The sequence below is a fragment of the Symphodus melops genome (assembly GCF_947650265.1).
Source record: "Symphodus melops genome assembly, chromosome: 9".
NCBI lineage: Eukaryota > Metazoa > Chordata > Actinopteri > Labriformes > Labridae > Symphodus > Symphodus melops.
Genome location: NC_136699.1, coordinates 22,284,249 through 22,303,927, shown reverse-complemented (window position 1 = coordinate 22,303,927; position 19,679 = coordinate 22,284,249). Strand labels below are relative to the sequence as shown.

The following is a 19,679-nucleotide window of genomic DNA, read 5'->3' as shown; positions in this document are numbered from 1 at the left end:
ACCTGAGTCAGGCCCGGTTCTACGAGGGCGTAAAAGCATACAGGCTCAATTAATGAAGGCTTTCAGATGACAGCAGTGATTTACGTTGTGATTACTACATCCATGATCTGAGGCACTTTCTGTTCACTGGGGACCACATGAGGGACCAATAACACCTTTTTCATTACCCCCTTTAGTCTCAGCTACTGTACACCTTACATGAAGTCATTTTATTCTGGGACCGGGCCGGACCTCAGCAGACCGGACTGTTTGAGGATGTTTTGGGGTTTTATTTCTTCACACAGAAAGTTTAGCTTGAAGTGCCAACAGTGATTTTGTTTCAGCCACTGTATGCACATCAGTATGTTGATGAGATGTGCAGCTGTTCAGAAAGTGTGTGTTTGTGTGGGAGGGCGACGGGTCCAGATTCTGTCAGGCAGGGAAAGAAAGGATTAAGATGGAAGCGAGATGTGGTGGCTAAAAGAGGGAACATGGATGTTGTCTTTGGAAGAACAATCATCCTCAGTATCAAACATAACTATCAGAAAGCTGACCTTGAGCTCACATCCCAACAACAGTGCCAGGTTTAATCCAAAGGCACCAAACTGTAAATGTGAGTGAAGTATGTATAGATGAAGAGAAAGAGGGAGAAAGACAACAGACTTTTAAGGGTTAGGGTGTTGGCGTGTACTAACGTGTTAAAGATACCGGCTGCTCGCCGTGTGGAGTTGATGACAAACAGGACAGTTTGTTCTTATGAATTGTAAATAAACTTGACAATAAAAAATATTATATAGATATACATTTAAGAAGATATATTCCCCCTAACTATTTAATTTCTGTAGCATTTTTAATGTTTGTTTTTTTTTTTGCACTGGACCTATGTTTGATGCATCGTATACTGTATCCTTTCTGCTTTGAGATGAAGATACACTAACTTGTGTTTCCATTTGGAGACATAAATCAGTGAGACAACAATAAACAAGTTGAACAGTGTTTGTCTTTGTTTTTTGCTTGAAACATTTCTGTCATGTCCACCCCTCCCACAGTCCACGTTCATGACTCAGCACAAGCGTGCCCTGTTTCACTCAAAGGTCACATATTCTATAAAATACACTTTAAATGTTACTCTTACACTAACGCGTCTCTAGTCTGTCTACAAAGCCCCCAATCATGAACAAAGTCCCTCCTGTATTTGGCCTGCTCCACTTTCTAGAAAATGTGTGCTCAAACAGGCCGCTTGGAGATTTTCCCTTCATGACATCACAAAGGGCAGTAACCCCTCCCCTAAGGGTGACACCCCCACCACTAGGTGTTTGTTCTGTCCTCTGAGTCTGCCTTCTCACCTGAAACTATCGGACGTGGAGCAAGAAATGCAGAGCCACCCAAACCCTTCCAGAGAGGGGGCGTGGTCAGACACAGCTCATTTGCTTTTAAAGCTACAGACACAGAAACAGCCTGTTCTGAGCAGGGCTGAAATAGATGATCAAATACAGGATCCGGAGTGGATTTACAAAACTTCACACACGTTTAGGGGAGCGAGGAGATTTTTTAAACTGGTTGAAAAGGAGGTAAATATTGAGGCTGTCAGCAGAAGTATTAGTCTCTTTTCATTTCCTTGGTATGACATGACCCACTAATGTCTTTTTTTCCCTGTTTTTCAACTTCTACACTGAACTTTAATATACTGTAAATGCAGTCCTTGTTTTTGCTCCAATTTTTTAAAGTAGAATCAAAGATCTAACACTTGTTTCTACGTACACAATGGTCTTATTCCTTTCAAACTGTGTTTGAGTCTGTGTTAGTGAGCATAAAAATCCATCCAATTTACCGGAGGGACATATCAAGTCTTATATGAGCATGGTATGAGCCAGCATGATTTGCCACAGGCTGGTTCATCCCCTCTTGATGCTTTTTTTGTGTTGTACTTACTCTAAAGTGCGTTGTTTTGGACAAAAGTGTTTGCTATAGTAAGTGAATTGTAATATATGTTGAAATGAAATTCTCAGTCTTCAGGCTATCATCCGCTGCCTCGCTCTCATTTCCAGTCGTCTCATCTCATGTGTCCTCTGAAGACTCAGCGGCACCAGAGGCAGGTCTCCTGGCTCGTCACTTTTGGATGAAGTTGCAGACCTGCAGCCACATCACCTCAGAGACACTGTCTTCTTCCCAGGGAAATTGTTTGCGACATACTTTGCTTTTAGTGAATCTGCAGAATCAATAAATTGCCTCTGACTGTTACGTAAACCCCTGACTGGTTAGCTGCAAACTCCAGCTTCAACATAAGCAGATTCAAGCTTCACTCCAACTTGAACACTGAACTCTGCTCTAAATTTGTCCCTTCAGTACCCCCCTGACTAAAACTCCCTCCCACCCCCCCGCACCAGCCTCAGATTCCCCCCAACCTCATTCCACCAACACAACCCCCCAACACTTGCTCCTGTGTGTGTTTGTGTGTGTAAATGTGTGTGTCAGCTCGCCCCGAGTATACGGAGACGACCAAGCCATGACTGGCAGCCACACTTTCACAGCAGTATTGCATTTAGCATTTGGATCATTCACACTTTCTGTTGGATCAGTACATTTGTTGTTGTTTGAGAGCCTGTTTGGAAAAGAGCACACAGGTAAGATGGGAAGTCCTTTGGTGGGTGTTCTCTGCAGAGATGTCTATTGTGCTGTGTCTTGAAGGCACAGATGGGCCTATTCTGCATGCACGTTGCAGGATCAAAATGTGAATGTGAACACAAATATCATGATTTGGATACAGAGAGAACCGTTCACCGCAGGAAAGATGTCATATCCGTTCTGAATTTAAACACAAGCCGATCAAAGTAAAAAGTAACTCAATCAAGGTACATTTTGAGTCGGGATTCAAACATGACACTCTGTTGTGAAAGTGAGTCCTACTCATCCTCTCTTTATTCACGCTGAGAAGACAAACCCAAAGTATAAGTGATCCGATCATTGATTCTTTTGGTGAACGGCCAGCTGTGATGATCTGTGTCTATCTATCTATCTATCTATCTATCTATCTATCTATCTATCTATCTATCTATCTATCTATCTATCTATCTATCTATCTATCTATCTATCTATCTATCTATCTATCTATCTATCTATCTATCTATCTATCTATCTATCTATCTATCTATCTATCTATCTATCTATCTATCTATCTACAGTTCAGTGTTTACCTTTAATGTTTATCTCTGATTCTGTTCTAATAATGATTTATGCTCTCCGTCCTCCATCTTTGCTATTTGTGTAGTTATTGCATCATACCTTTTTTCATGTATCTTCGAATGTCGTGTCAATTTCTGTTACTTCAGTCGTTATCTATATTTATACATCATAACCTCCTCTATCCCTCCCTCGATATCCTTCGAACTTTTAAGTCTGCAGCTCTGTTTGCGTGTTTGATTTCGTATGTGGATTCAGATGTGTGTGTGTGTTTGTGTGAGTGTGTGTTTGTGTGCATAAGCATCTGTGTTTGCAGTGTGTGCAAATAAATACCAGACTTTCAAAATGATGCAGTGGATGAGAAATCTGTAACTTCCGGTTACTTTAAGAGACATGAGTGTGAAAAATTATTTTAGTTCTATAGCCTGCTGGGTGAGGCAACATAAGACATTGAAGCCGAGGCCGTGTGGGCGGTATGTGTGTGTGTGTGTGTGTGTGGGGGGGGGGGTGCAAGCCTGGCATGCCTGTATGACGCTGTGTTCAGCTCCTGAGCTCTGATTGGTGAAAATAGAGATCAGCTGACCACGTCCAGGCTAAATCGGTCTCTCGAGCAGACAAGTTGGGGAGTTGGTTTAAGTGGAGAGATGAAGGCGGAGAGTGAGGGGTTTTTTATGATACAATCAGAGTTTTCTAAATGTGCTTACAGCAGCAGAGGAATTCCCTGTTCTCCATATACTCCCTTTACATCCCGTCGTACTCCATCACCCTTTCAACTGCAGATTCTTCAGTCACAACACAAAGCAGGGTCTCACACGAGTGCCACATCAACCTTAACTGAGAATTAGAGGTTTACATGGAGCCAAATCCATCCTCTTCTCTGCCATGTTAACAGCTTGTCTGTCTCTGTCTGTCTGGCAGCTTTTAAACACATATGGTCCAGACGCTGATGCTCCTGTGAGGAGTTTTACGCTGGCTCTCAAACACACTTCAAAAAGACCACCAGCAGGAAGATTTATTATTTTGTTTGTGCATTTTGAATGACTGTAAATGGTGCAGCAGGAGAGGTGTCAGACTGTCAGGTGAAGAAAACCAGCTGTACAGTTCACTTTATTAAAAGCATGATTAGGTAAGCAAAGAGGAAAAAAGGTACTGCTTTGCCCACAGGGGGCATGACCAAGTCCTCAGTTATCCATTAAAATAAATAAATATCTACAGGTAGAGCTGCTGTGGAAACTTGATCAGTGTCCATTAATTTTCATATAATTCAATCATCAGTCAAACACTTGGTCGAATGATATGGTTCAGGACAAATGTCATCTTCACCAGTCCCAGCAGTACACTTACGTACTCAAATAAGCAACAATATCAATGATTTTCTCCATCTTTTCATCAACACATTGAGCCGACATGTTAGCAAGCTTACGTTAGCATTCAGCTCCAAGAATGGGTGTGCCTAAGTACAGCTGAAACCTTTGAGCGTAGCGGCATATTGAACCCTCTTGACACTCAAAAAAAAAAAAACAGTTTGTGCGTTAAAAGACTGATGAAGCACAGAAATGTAGCATTCATCTCCTGTGGTAGCACCAACATGCAGACATGTCAGGTGTCAAACAAACCCTAAGCTAAGCTTATAAAGCTCTTTTCTACTATTCAAAGCACATGTCACATCTACCCATTCCTACCCTCTCTTCTCACACTGATGTCGCATCATCCATCAGAAGTAATTAATCCATTCATACACTGCCACTGAAGCAGTAGACCCATCAGACATGTTGCTCAGCTGGGGATCAAACCCTCGACCTCCGGGTTGGGAGATGACAACTCTACCCACTGATCCACAGCCGCCCCTTTTTTCTTGTGCCAAAGCAAATTTTTGTTGCTGACGAATTTTAAGAAAATTTTAAAAGCAACTCTGTTGTTCTTTCAACAAAGTGTGGCCGAGACATGATGTGAGGAACTGAACATGCAAAAGCAGCCAATTTGAAACACTGTCTTCAGGAGGGCACTCTACGCTTTAATATAAATACTCCAAGACTTGCTATCAGTAAAACAACCATGCAGTGATCCAGTCACAGTTCAGGTCATCTGTTAGTTTGTTGGTGATGATTAAAGTCCATGTTACTTTCTTTCAGCTTCGTTCTACAACTCTTCTGCATGTGTTCGGTGTCACAGGGATGTTTGTGATTAATCAGGGATAAAAACTACACTGACTATACCGATGTGTTTTAAAGTGTCGCTTCGCTTGGATGAACTCTTGCAGTGGCTGATTCACTTTTTTGTTCTGCCACATTTGAATCAAAGAAGAGCCGAGTCTTACGTAATGAAAGATCACTGCTAGATTTCCTCCTCCTGCTGGAATGTGCTGCTGCTGTGCTAAATCTGAGCACAGCTGAGGGCTCCATGGTGTTGTATGAAGGGCTGGAATTACACCTGGTGGTTTGTTTCAATTTACCAAGGTGGATTGTGGGAAGGTATAGGTTTCCTCCTCTTTTCCCCTGAGAGTGCGACTTCATCAACAAGGCCGGATGACACAATCTATTGATAATAAATAATAACAAATAAATACACGTTTGGTGTGAAATGTAATGTGGAGATTTGGATTGGTCCAAATATTATAATTTAATTTAAATTTTATTTTAAATATATCCAGTATATCCTGTTCATTAATGTAATTGATGACATGTTGCTACAAGACTTCAGGCCAAAGAATATATCTATGCCAACAGCTTTAAGAAATCATCTTGCAGTATTTTTTCTCCATTTGTCTCCATGGTGTAATATTTCAATACTGCCAGATTTGAACACTTCCTTTTGTTGAAAGGACAAAGTTCCCAGCCATGACTCATCCTGACATAAACATCTGGACTGATGAGAAAAGTGGTCTCTTAAAGAACTCTAAAGTAGAGAAAGAAAAACGTTTCAACTCTGAACAGGTGATGATGACATATCCAAGAACAGAGAACTCCAAGGCCAAGACAAGAGTCAGGCATTTAGAGATCACGACTGAGTCAAGACCAAGACCAGGGCAGGGCTAGACAAGACCAAGACCAAGACCAAGACCATGAATAGAAAAGAAAAGTCATCATCTGTGTACAGCAAGCGTGTCACTCATTTAGATCGTAATGTTGTTAAATTAAAAGAACAATTAAAGTTTATTGTTCTTTTGGAAAGAGACTTTTTCTTTCTAGTCTCTGTAATAACGTGGAAAAACAGCTGTCAGCAGCATCAGTTGGGGTCTTGACTTAAAACCTACAGTCCGCCCAGTCCAAGACTCTGACTCTGAGACAAGACCAAGATCTTCAAAAAGTGGTCTTGAGTCCAAGACCATTTTCGAGTAGCCTACTACGAGACTAGTTTATGGCTTGATGGCACCAGCCAGTCAGCCTGGATACGGTTCGATTGTCTGAGGTTAGGAGACGTTGACAGATGAAGCAGAGTGTACATCCCTGCAGATGTTATTCAGAACCGAATGGGTCATAACGATAACGATGTTAACGATGTTGTCATCGTCACCCAGCTTTGTGACGGTTCAGAAAGTTGTCTGAGTTACGTCTCAGGTATGATACAAATAAATAATTACATCTTACTCCAGAAGGTGTCTCTACAATGGGCTGTAGACACGAGTAGAATCACTGTATGAAATCCAGTAATATGACTGTACCTCGTCAGTTGCCATGGCTCTTTCTAACAACACTGCGTGACTGTGCGGGGAGCCATAACTGCACTGGTGTTTCACTCAGAGACCATCAGAGGGCGCCAAAGCACAACAAACTGACTTCCTGCATCATGTTGCTTTAAGTCTTTGTGTAAAGTTATGTGCTATGAATCAGTACTCATCTTCAAACACAGGATATCTTTTCATTGTGTTGGTTTGTGTATTTCCTTGTGTAAGACACTTAACCCAAGTTTCTCCTGCTGCTTTGTCGGGGGCGTATGAATGTTTATGGATGGGATTATTTACTTCAGACGGTCACTTTACACAGCAGCCTCTACCATCAGTGTGTGAAGTGCTTTGAGTAGTTAGAAAACTAGAAAATAAATACACAAGTCCATTTTGTATAAAAGATAATGAGAATCATTCATATTTCTTCAGTGATGTTGCTTTACGTTTCCTTATGAAGGCAGTATTATTAACTTTTTGGAATTGTAGTTGCCTATTAGAGTGCATTTAAAAACCACCAGAAGCTGATTGTGAAGGAGCATCGTAGAGATGACACGACATAGGCTCAAGAGGAGCAATTTAAAGTTCAGGGAAAAAAAGCTGATGGCAGACGCCTGCGTCAGCTTGAGCTACACTGATTTCACTCTTGGCATGCCTCATTCTCTACAATCACCTGAAAACACGTCCTTCGAGTTAGATTCTCTCTCTGCTCTTTCTGCTCTTTCGCTCAGCCCCATCACCACCCCAGCATCTGTAGGCTTTGACTGGGCGGTTTAAGATATGGTCACATCACTCCTCACATTTCTAGATGTAAATAAAAACTGTGATGAGGTCAGAAGCTAGACTCCAAACACAAAAAAAGTTCTGCTACAATAAATATTTTAATCGATACAAACATGAGTTGTCTGACTGAATAATGTGGTAAGTAAACATGATTATCAGGTCAGGATGGTACATTGATGTTTAGACCATTTAAAATCAAGGGATGGGGCGAGGCTTCAGTCTATCAGTTTGTGGATGCCCTATGTATGGAGGCTGAAGTCGTCAAGAGCTGGCAGCCCGGTTTTGAATCTGACCTGAGCCATATCACACCTCACTTGCTCTTTCTCCAGTTTTAGACTCTATCCTCTGCCCTGTCTCCAAAAGAAAAGCACAGAAAAGCCTCAAAATAAATGTGGGGAAAAAAAGGATTTCTTTATGGAAATGGAAATGGAACAATTACCGCACATTAACTTGACATTGAAACGTGTTATTAAAAATAAAGCAAGGTTCTCTGTAGTGTGCCATGGACTTCTGATTTATTATGCATGGTTAGACCCTGCAGTCATGAGCACTTGTGTGCACGGGGTACCTCGTTGACCATGGATGTTTGTACTTGTTTGGATTATTATGATATCATTTCATCCAGCCCGGTTTGGCTTGCCTAATGTGTGCTTGCACGGCACCAGAAATGTTTTCGATTGCTTTCAAACCTTGTTCCCAACAAAGAAAAAAGTGATATGAGGGGCTCAAAGCTTGCATTGTTGATCCATCATAAGTGTATTAACAAAGGCACAGGTAAACAAGAATACCTGATGGGAGTGATGTTGTGAGGGGAAACTGGATGTAGACAAAGATGCTGTACATTGTCTTTTTTTACGCTGTGATCCAACAGTTAAGACATGATGTGTTAATGCTCTTCATCAAGCAGACAAAAAGAGAATAAAGGAGATTAAAGATCAAACAGAAGAGAAGATCCGGCGTGAAGGATAGTTTTAGCCTCCACTGTTTATCTGTGTGTGACCTGCTAATGGAGACACAGATTTATCTCAGGTCAGAGAGTCTCTGCTGTGCTCAGGAGTTTAATTTAGCCCGGAAACCTGAACCACAGCCTCCTCTGTCAGCTCCTTCTCTTGGAGCAGGACTTAACCACAGAGGGCAGCGTGGCAGGCAGGGATAGTGAGGTGTTTCAAGTGAGAAATTCAGAAAGCCTTCAGCCTTAATATGCAAACTGTTGTAACGAAATGAAGGCATAGCAACAGTTCTGGTACCGGTTACAATGGAAGCAATACATTTATCATATCATGTCAGGTTCTGCAGTTTTTATTCAAAAGTTCACTGTTAACTTGAATTCGACAAATCTGTGTGTGCATTTGTTTTAAAGTGCATAACTGTGCAACGTGTGTATCTGCATGTGCACGGTTGCACTGTAGAGGGCGCTGAACAGCAGCAGGAGTCGATTTAATCGATCCTCAATCGGCATTCGTAGACGTGGGTTCCAGGATTGCTTTACACAGACTGAGCTTCTCTCCCACTTTGTCCACATCCATAGTTTTCAGGGTTACAACTGATGTCTGATTAAACATTGGTGGATGATGCACAGTAGTAAAGTATGTTTGGGCCCCCTCAAACCTGCATTCATTATTTCCATTTTCCTTTGGTGACTTTCACTGACACACTTTGGTTTCACACTAGCAGGTTGTATCAGATGGGGCCCCCTTAGGGAGGTTTTCTGCTGTCATTGAGGCACTGCTGTAATTAAAGCTTTGTCATCTCTTGTTAGCCAACTACTGGCCTGAGGCACCAAGCAGCACCTCTGACGATGCACCCTGTTCTACGACCCCTGTTATAATACTTCCACTAAAACTCGGCCCGTATACTGTACATGAGCTGTAAACCAGCGTCTCATGTGGACCACAGATCTTTCAAAATATTTCGGATATATTTCAGCATGATGTTTTATTCAGAACTCGTCTTTATAAGGAAAGCGATAATTCTATATCCTGATGTTCTTCACTGCACTCAGGGGCGATTCCAGGGTCTTTTGGGGCCCCAGACAAAAACTCATTGGTGGCCCCTACAACTAGCGTTTATTATTATTTTCCAGACAGATAACTCCTCCTTATTTTCCCTTATTGGTTTAGTTCATTTTGGTTCTCACAGGGATAATGCTGCAACGCTTCGCAGGGCATTGAGAGTGAGTGCTGTCAGATGGGGCCCGATGAGGCAGGTTTCCTACTGTCATTGTAAAATTTGAACATTTTGAGTCAATGCTTTGGTTTAAAGTTTGTCAGACATTCGGCCCCCCTACTAACCTGGGGGCCCCAAGCAGTTGCCTGCCTTGCCTGTTGACAAGCAGCACCTCTGACTGTGCTTAACCCTTTAAAGGGCACTCAGTGAAATACTTTGAAATTCAAAAATTCAATCTCATATTGTTATTCTGGCACATAACATAACTTTATTTCTGTTAAAACATTTTTCAAAAATTGTAATTGTGTAGTAAAGTTACCATATTTGGTTCAAATACCACAATAGCAGGATCAGTGACTAGGGAGACTCTTCTGATTGGCTGAGTTAGGATCACATGCTTCTCAACCTTACTGAGGTGCAGAAGGGTGGCCATATGTAATGTTTGTGGAAATTACCAAAAATAGTAATTTGCCCTATAAAGGGTTAATGAATAATATGAGACGTCAGATATGTGCTGAACAGTAAAGTCAGAACAGTATGTTTAGTTTCATTGTGTAAACTTACTCAGCTGCTGCTAATGGATTTCTTCTTTTTTATTTAACATTTCTCCCGTCAAACATCAAGAGGGGTTCAGTGAATTATTTTCTGTTTACATTATTGTTCTTACTCTTTTGATGATATTTAAGAAGATGTCCTCTGTATGCTTGGGACAGAATAAATATACAGTTCTACATCACTGATATTCAATTATTTATCTTTCATAACAGTCCTTCATATTTTCCTTTAAAGACTTATTTAGTTTTCCATTTAACAGATTGATGAGATACAAATCAGCTGCATTTTAAATCAGCATTAATGGCCAAGTTTGTGAGCACGTACACAAACTCTGATTGACGTTGTGTCCTTTGACTTATGAAAGACATGCTGCAGTCTGTCTCTTATTAATAATGTTAATTTAAGGTTGTTTATCTAAATGTTTGGTGCGATCAATGGGTCTCACCCCAAAAGGATTCCCTGAACAGCTACTAAAGTTAGTGTAGTGCACGCTAATTGTGTTTCTTGTCTTGTACCATTCAAACATTCCTGCCTGCAAATGATTCATTTTATAGATTTTTTTCTGGAAGAAAAAAGAAATACCATGAACACTTTGAGAAATACTTCAACCAACTGATTGGCTGAAAATTGTGGGACACCATGTGCAGGTTGAATTCAGGATCTTTAAATTATGTATTGCCTACATGTTTGACAAATCAACTTTAAAGCCACATATTACACAAAATGTGTAATATGTGTCTACAAACTTTATGAAAAAAGTCCATCCTCTCTGCCTTTTGCCAGCACCACTTTTAAAAAAATGTGTGCTCAAACAAGCCGTTTGGAGAATGTCCCTTCATGACATCACAAAGGGCAGTAACCCCTCCCCCCAGGTGGGTGACAATCCCACAGCTAGGTGTTTGTTCTGCCCTCTGAATCTGCCTTCTCACCAAAATGGAGCAAGAAAGCCTGAGCCACCCAGTCCCTTCCAGAGAGGGGTGTGGTCAGACACAGCTCATTTACATTTAAAGCTACAGACACAGAAACAGCCTCTTCTGAGCAGGGCTGAAATAAATGGATTTATAGGCATGATTAAAAACAGGATCAGAGTGGATTTACAACAAGACACTTCACAGACATGTCTTGGGGAGCTCTGAGACTTATTTACACTGATTTACACGGAGAATATGTGACCTTTAATGAATTACTTCAAAATATTTTGGTTGAAATCCACCAGGAACCTTTGCTGTGTCAACAGCACTCACCTCTCCTCACTGTGCAGCACCCAAATTATTCCTTCAGTAAAACTGATTCTCCTTTTTGTTTTCACTTTGTCTGCTAGCTCAAAATTGACGCACACACTACAACAAATCAACAACATTAAATAACTTTTTTTTTTAAAACCCCTTTCCAGGTCGGACACAAGCTGTCCTCTTTGTAACACTGATTACCTCTAGAAGGAGAGAGAGTAACATGTCTGACACTCTGCTTCTCCTTTTGATAGCATAACCTCGTCCACTGCCTCCTGGAACGCCTGAAACATGGCAAAGTAAGTTTGACCTACGTCACACATACAAGACAGAAACAACAATTTGATCTAATCCTTGCTGATAATCTTTGCTGATACTTCACTACGTAGCATCCAGAGGGTGGCGAAGAAGACAAGCACCATGTCCCTGACCATCTCCTCTTCCTCCTCTGCATCCTCCTCTCGAGAGCTCTCCTCCTGCTCCTCCTCCTCCTCCACCTTCATGGCTCAGAGGCACTCCAGTCTTGTGCAGCCTATGTGTGTCAGCCCACAGAGGGTAATCACGATTCAAATTAGTCTTCTTCATTTTATAGACTCAAAGAAAGGGTTGCATTTCCTCCAGATACACTTTTTAGGATTTAGGTTGAAATTGTCTTTCGGTCCTGACAGAGATTAATAACTCATGGAACAAAGACAATCTATCATCCGTTAGCAGTTGCAAGCCTGTAAAAACGTCCACCAATGTCTGCTAGAAGGACCCAATGTGATGAACCAATCACGTCTCCCTGTCTCCCTGCTTGTTCTCTACCGCTTGAGTAGCACGTCACCACTGACAGAGTTTATACTACGAGTTTGTCTTTGACCGTTGTGAGTAGTAAAAGATTGGCTGTATTGTTTATTTAATGCTAAATGAGACATGAGACAACGTAGTTTCTACACAATGCATGTAAGTGAGGGGCGTGGCTTTTGAGGGAGTACAGACGAGAAGCGGTGGTTGTAGAAGGAGCACTGAGGGAATGCTACTTTCAACATCATGCTAGTATTTGAAAATGACCAACCCTGCCTACAATAATCCACATTCAACACTAACATGAGGAATAATGTAGTTTTAGTCACTTTTTACAAGATAATAAAAATGAAAATTTAACTATGTAATTTACATGCACTGCTTTTTAATTGCAGACTCAGAGTCCCATCTACACTCAGCAGTATGCAGGAAATGGAGTGGCTCCTTCTTTTGTTAAGGTAATAAACAGACTCACACTGTAAGTTACTGTAAGTCAGAATGGAAGAAAACGTTTATCACTGAAGAATACTGAGCACAACACCTTCTCACACTGCTCTTACTCCTTGATCTAATTCTCTTCTCCGTCTTTGTTCCTGTCTTTTAACCCCTCCAGTGCCTCTATGATGTGTCCACAGTAAAGGGTCAGCTGGTGGTCCTCGAGTGTAGACTGAGAGGAACTCCTCCTCTGCAGGTTATGTGGTACAGAGAGGAAGAACAAATTCTGGACTCTGATGACTTTCGGATACTACGAAAGAGTGAGTGTTTGACGCTGGCCTGGAGTCATTTAACATGAGTCATAAAATGTGCCTTACGTTTTCAATAACAGTCCAGACATCGTTCACTTTATTATGCTGCAAGTCATGTATGAAACTTAAATATAGTGTTGTAGTAAAGACCACACTCACCAGTCCCAGTAAATACCCAAGACCAGAGTGCTCCGAGACCGACACAAGAACACAACATTTAGGGATCGAGGCAGAGTCAAGACCAAGACCAAGACCAGGGCAGGGCGAGTCAAGACCAAGACCAAGACCAGGGCAGGGCGAGTCAAGACCAAGACCAAAAATTTCACAGAAAAATCATCATGTTGTGTCACTCAAGTGAACCATAACACCAGGAAGATTCTGGTTATAACCAGTGGAAATAAATCAAACTACAAATAAAATCATGTTTCTTTGGTTGTTTAAGAAAGGAGCGTTTTTACTTTTGTTGTCACGAATGACGAGGACAAATAGCCTATCGGTGGTGGAAAGGTTTTAATTTAAAGTCTGTCCAGTCTGAGACCGAGACAAGACTTGGATTCCAAGACAAGACCGAAACCTTCAAAAAGGAGACCAAGACCAATCTCAAGTACTTACTATTTCTTGAATCTATATGACATAAAGAAGAAGTAGAGATTTGTAAACCTACGTGTCGGCATGCAGCCCTTAAACTGTACTGTTTTTGGTGAAAAAGAAATTCCCCTCGGGGACAATAAAGTCTAAACTCAAACTCCTCCTACTTTTTAAGTCCTCTCCTTGATTTTCTCAATATATTGATTATAAAATAAAGCTGCATTAAAAACAACTTTAACCGTCCTACAGTAAAACCTGTAGTAAGGGCAGGGCTCAGTTAGAGGACCCTATGCATTCAGTTATGAACTTAAAAATCTGTCCAAGAAAGACAGAATAATGCTACTATGTGTACCAGTGTGCATCCACAACATGCAAGCACATGCTCTCAGATTCTCCTGCATGATGATGTGAATAATGACTACAGGAATGTAAACCTCAGTGAGTGACAGGAGGTGCGAGGAGGACTCTGCTGCATGTGCTCGCTGAAGAGACGTAAATAAATGTTGAAATCATAAAAACATCTGTTAGCCCTTCCTTGAGTGAAATTGTAACACTTTACACCTTAGTGATGATATTAACGGGGCTCCCTTCATATTATTAACGCCCCTTCGTTAAGAGTTGGTCGTACAAAGCAAGATCAAATTATTAATATGTAATTCATTTTGTTTATATCCTAATTTTGGATATAGAGTGTGTAGGTGTGACCTGCAGTGTAGACAAACAGAATGCTTTGAGTAGTCAGAAGACTAGAAAAGAACTTTACCAGCTCTACAGGATTTACCAATTCTTTTTTTTCTGGTGTGAATTTATTATTTCATCGCCCTCTCAGTCTTGTTTAAAAGAGATTAGAAAAAGCTTGTCTTGTATTGACGCCTGTCCCACATAAATGCAGGGTCATTTCACAAAACTGAAGGCTACTATGTTACACATTTAAAGCCCTTCATATAAATCTTGAAGGGTTATTGATGTTCTTTTGTTGTGTGGCAGTTAAGAATTGTATATCATGATCACTCCCAGTAAATGATTATTCACTTTTCTTTGTGTTTTTCCCCCCCCAGAAGCCAGCTCTGTGTCAGTGCCAGGTAAGTATACACATGTTGGTTATATCATTGTTTTAAAGAAAATCATACGATCTGAAGAGTACTTTTTATGAATTTTCCCTTAAAATGTAATTTCTTATTCTCTGTGAAAAGCTGATAACACATAACAGGCTCTATGATGGGGTTGTTTGGGCCCCATGAAAAGATCTTTAAGAAAAGATAAGACACACCAAAGGCCCTGTGATTGGCTGGCAAACAATCCACAATGTACCCCGCCTCTCGCCCAATGACAGCAAGGATGGCTTCAGCCTCCTGTGACACCGAACAGGAAAAGCAATATCCAGTAGATAATGGATGGATGGATGAGACTTGAGGCCCCTCCATCACAGCCTCAGTCAACCAGGAGATATTGCTTTAACCACACCGCCATAAAAGGAGTGATCAATTCAAAGCTTTAAAATAAAGATGTCAAAATCTTCCCTCTTTATACTTTACTTTACTATCTCTTTAATTGCAGGGTTAAATCTGTTCAAGTTTACTAAAGCTTTTAAAAGACAAAAGTCTATTTCATAAGAGAGTTAGGGAAGAATGGGTCCATCAAAACTGGCATGCAAACTCCTGCACATTGTTTAAATTGCTCAAATTTTCCATGGCACACTTCAGAACCTCTCCCCCCCAATTAATTAGTGCGACATGAACAATGTGTTCATGTGTTTATTTGCACCTTTTGGTAATCAAGATCCAATTTAAAACTCTGCTGCCTGCTTAGAAAACGGCGACAAAAACGTCTTCTCCTTACCTAAACTATATATTGCAGGTCTACACTCGCTTCTGCTCACTACGCCTGACGATGAAAGGCATCTGATCCAACCTTCACAACTAAGACGCTAACTAGACTTTTCTCCTGTGTCGCCCCTCGGTGGTGGAAAAAAATACCAAACTCCATTCGTTCAGTAGAGTTCCTTTGAACCTTTTTAAAAAAAAGCAAAAGACCCATCTCTTTCAGGAATATTGACTTCAATGAGGATGATGATGGTCTTGATAGATGATGATGATGGTCTCTATTGTATGGATGGTGGTTTTGTTTGATAACTATGACTTTTAGGATGGTTAAATACTGGTTAGAGCTCTTAAGAACTGCCGACAATGTTGTGCTCTGCTTCTGATCGCTTCCTGTCAGCACCTGTATGTCCAATCGGACTTAAAGCTGATCGTTGTACTTACTGACATAGTTTCCTCTTTTCTAGATTCTTGCTTGTGTTGTACTTACTCTCAGAGGTTTATCACTTTGGATAAAAGTGTCTGCTAAGTGAAATTATTCCCCTTACTTGTAACTAGAATTTGCAATTTCTTTCCAGTGGTGTCAAAACAGATATAAAGATTGTTTGCTCTACTTTCATCCAGAAGGTCAGGGGTTCAATTCCCAGCTCCTACAGCAACGTGTCTGATGTGTCCGTGAGCAAGACATTTAACTCTATGTTGCTCTCGCTGCTACATCAGACAAAGTGCTTTCCAAGCTCATGTCCATTTACTGTTCACTCGGACTGTATAAATGTTTCAGTATTGTGACTGCTATAAATAACTTGAACTTTGTGTTACACCCTTAAAACAGTTAAGTTGATTTAAAACCTAAATCATCAAATGTATGCATCTTTTTGAATTGACTCATTTGAAGCATCTGTTTACACGTGCACTGAAGTCCTTGGTTTCCCTCTGCAGAGGAGCTGTGTACTCTGGTGATCACAGAGGCCTTTCCAGAAGACTCTGGTCTCTTTAAATGTGTGGCCGTCAACTCCTTTGGCACAGTCTCCTGTTCAGCACTCCTGGACGTTTATGACGGTTAGATGTTACACATCACATATTTGTACCTACAGAAATGAATACTTCCAACTGGTGAGTCTAACACCATTGGTGTCGCTCATCTCTTGTTTTGCAGACATGGAGGAGCAGCTGGAGATAGAGGCCATCCGTCAGCAGGAGGCAGCTCCTCTGAGACAGACAGAGCAGGAAGTGGAGGCGGCATTCAAAGATGAGACGTCTTCCCGAAAGAGAACAGAGGACTTTCCCAGTGACATACCTGACTCTCTTACTCTCCCTGCTCCCGAGTGGCCTGATAGCCCCTTAGAAGATAACCTGCCCAGTGCAGAGTGAGTTGCTTACACACACATACACACACACACACACACACACACACAGACCATTGGTTGGGTGGCATGAGAGCTTTATCTCAGACAAGGGAATGATGTTAATCCTTGGGAAACATCATCAGTGTACCTGTGAATCAAGAGGGGAGACAATAATTACTTACACTGTCAATAGTCTCTGATTTGACATGTTGGACCTCTAATTCTTTTTTGTAGATAAACACAAATAAAGACGTCTTTTGAAACTTCTGGTGAACACTTTCATCCCTATTTATTCACTCGTTTAAACTGTATTGTAATATTTAACAACTAATAGTGTATACATTTAGCTACTATGGGAGGCTGAAAACGGTCATCGATTGACCGGAGGTTAAGAGTTCACTCCCCAGCTCCTGCAGCAACATGTCTGATTTGGGCAAGACACTCAACCCCAAGTCGCTCCTGGTTTTTCGTCTGCGGCGTATATGAAAGGGATTCGTCACATCTGATGGTCACTTTACACAGCAGCCTCTGCCATCAGTGTGTGAATGTGAGTGACCTGCAGTGTAAAAGTGCTTCTGGTAGTCAGAAGGCTAGAAAAGAAGTTTACAAGCACCAGGCCATTTATTCTCTTCTCTCACTCTCTCATTCACTCCCTTATTTCCTATTTTTGAAAAGGTAAAAAATATAATTGACTTATTTTCTACTTGTAGTAAATCCCACCTTCATTCAAAGAAACATAAACACTGCTGTAGTTTATATTGACTTCCAGACGAGGTCGCTGTTAAACTATTCTCAAAGTGTAGTAAAAACCCAAATTGAAGTTCTCTCTTTCTTGAGACTTTTAACAGAAGATAATGTGAGATGATATAACACTCTAAGTCAAACAATAACGATCATGATTACTGATAATATAGATTATATTAGCAAGGTATTTTGCCAAGGAAAAATGCTTTTAAGGGGGAAAACCAAATCAACAAAAAAAATAATTGAGTATAGCCTTATAATAAAATAAATAAAAATAAAAGAGAAACGTGAGGAAGACTGTGATTAATAATTAGAAACAAAATAGTAATGATAGATATAAAAAGGAAATAAAACTTAAAACCAATAAGGCAATCACAGGAGAAGTGAACAAAACAAAGTGAAACCACTGAAAGATTGACACTCTTTAAAAATAAAAGATTCAGCCAAAAGAAGCAGATTAAAACTATAAAAAGACAAAAGATAAAGAAGATAAGAGTTAAAAGAGATACAGCCTTGGAAAGAAAGCATGATTGTAGGATTTAAAAAACACTCTCAAACAAGGAAATGTAAAGAGGAATAATGTGTTATTGAATACTTACTCAGGCTGTTAGCGTGGACTCTCTGTATAATAGAGAGATATATATGTGCTGTGTATACTATTTGTTTTCGTGATGGTGAGTTTCAGTTATACTAATCTGTTGTACGCGCGTTCCCGCTCTGCATAGTCATCGTGAGCGCGCGGTGTCACCTGTTGCTGTCCCGCCTCGCGCTCATCATCGGCTCAGAGAAAGTCCAAGTTCATTCAGTCTGAGCTGAAGTTTGTTTGCGCTGACTGCACGGGAGCAGACACCTTTGGTTTTGTTTTGACGAGGTAAGACTCTCCTGTGACGCTCTCTTCTTCTCAGCTTTGCTCTGACAGGTCATATTTTTAAACCTCTAATGATGCTTTTCTATTTTATGAACGTTTAAAACAGGCTCTTTTACATTTCCTCGTCAAAATCTTGAAACAGCAGCCCTGGGCTTTATGTGCTGTCCTCTTCAAAAGGTCAAACTATGTTTAGAGAGATTGGGAAGTGGACTTTAGTCTATTTTGGGACTTTGTGTCATCTGGGTTGCTTCTTTTAAAATGCTCAAAGGGAAATGTGAGGAAACAATTTCATCAAGGGGAAACTGTAATTGAAAACTGTAATATGCCCTTGTCTTTGAGGTCACTCCCTTTTTCTTCTCATGAGCCGCTTCAGGAGTCTTAAAGAGCACCAAACATGTGCTGGCTGCCTGACAGGTCACCCTTGAGACAAGTGGTCCAAAGTGAGTCCAGCTGAGCTCATCTGTGAAGGCTGTCTGATCTTCTTTTTGTTTTATTGAGTCATTACGAAAGAGCTGATGTTTTTAAAGATACAGCGTGTTTGTGTGTGTTTTTATGTCAGTGCTGACTGTGAAATCTGGTCCATATTGAAGTGCAGTGGGTGCTGTGAGAGGTATGTTTGGCAGAGCTCTCAGTATGTGTCCACTGTGTGTATCTGTGTCCGCTGTTATGATCTCATCCGTAATATGAAGTGCAGGCATGGCGTCTGTGTCCTTCAGAAATGACTATTCATCACCAGTGATACAGACAACACCAGTTGTTCATAAACTGTTGGCAGTGCTCTTGTATAAAAGGTTGAGTTAAATAGACTCACCTGTAATCTGAGGTGAAAGCTTAAAGGACAAGGAGCGAGCAGTTGATAGTGAAAATTAAAGCCCCTTTCTGTTTAACTCAGACTGAAGCCGTCATTAATATAGGGCTATGTTTTCAAAGATAAACACATGTATGCGTAATTTATTATTGAAGCTATTACTTATTGGTGCCCTGGTGGTACAGTGGTTTGTGCCTGCGTCCCATGTATGGAGGCCGTAGTCCTCAACATGGGCAGCCCAGGTTTGAATCCGGCCTGTGGCTCCTTTACCGTCCTATCTCTCCAATGAAGGCACACATGTCTCAACAAATACATTTTGAAAAAAAAGGCTACTAGTGACTTTTTCACCAAGTAGATGTCGCCTCTGCGCACCAACATGAAACCAAAACAAAATGCTGTTTAGTGACACCTCCTCCATAC

General features: G+C 40.9%; 1 protein-coding gene across 2 annotated transcripts in view; it reads left to right on the top strand.

Moving 5' to 3' along the window:
- The first annotated feature begins 2,434 nt into the window (after positions 1 to 2,434).
- Positions 2,435 to 19,679, top strand: part of myot (myotilin) — a 30,499-nt gene continuing 13,254 nt past the window's right edge. For both annotated transcript variants that reach the window (XM_079353058.1, XM_079353057.1), the window contains exons 1-8: positions 2,435 to 2,603; positions 11,808 to 11,852; positions 11,943 to 12,108; positions 12,735 to 12,797; positions 12,953 to 13,094; positions 14,732 to 14,755; positions 16,433 to 16,552; positions 16,650 to 16,860. In XM_079353058.1, the coding sequence (XP_079209184.1) occupies positions 11,845 to 11,852; positions 11,943 to 12,108; positions 12,735 to 12,797; positions 12,953 to 13,094; positions 14,732 to 14,755; positions 16,433 to 16,552; positions 16,650 to 16,860 (734 nt within the window). In that variant the 5' untranslated portion in view covers positions 2,435 to 2,603; positions 11,808 to 11,844. The remainder of the gene's footprint in view (positions 2,604 to 11,807; positions 11,853 to 11,942; positions 12,109 to 12,734; positions 12,798 to 12,952; positions 13,095 to 14,731; positions 14,756 to 16,432; positions 16,553 to 16,649; positions 16,861 to 19,679) is intronic.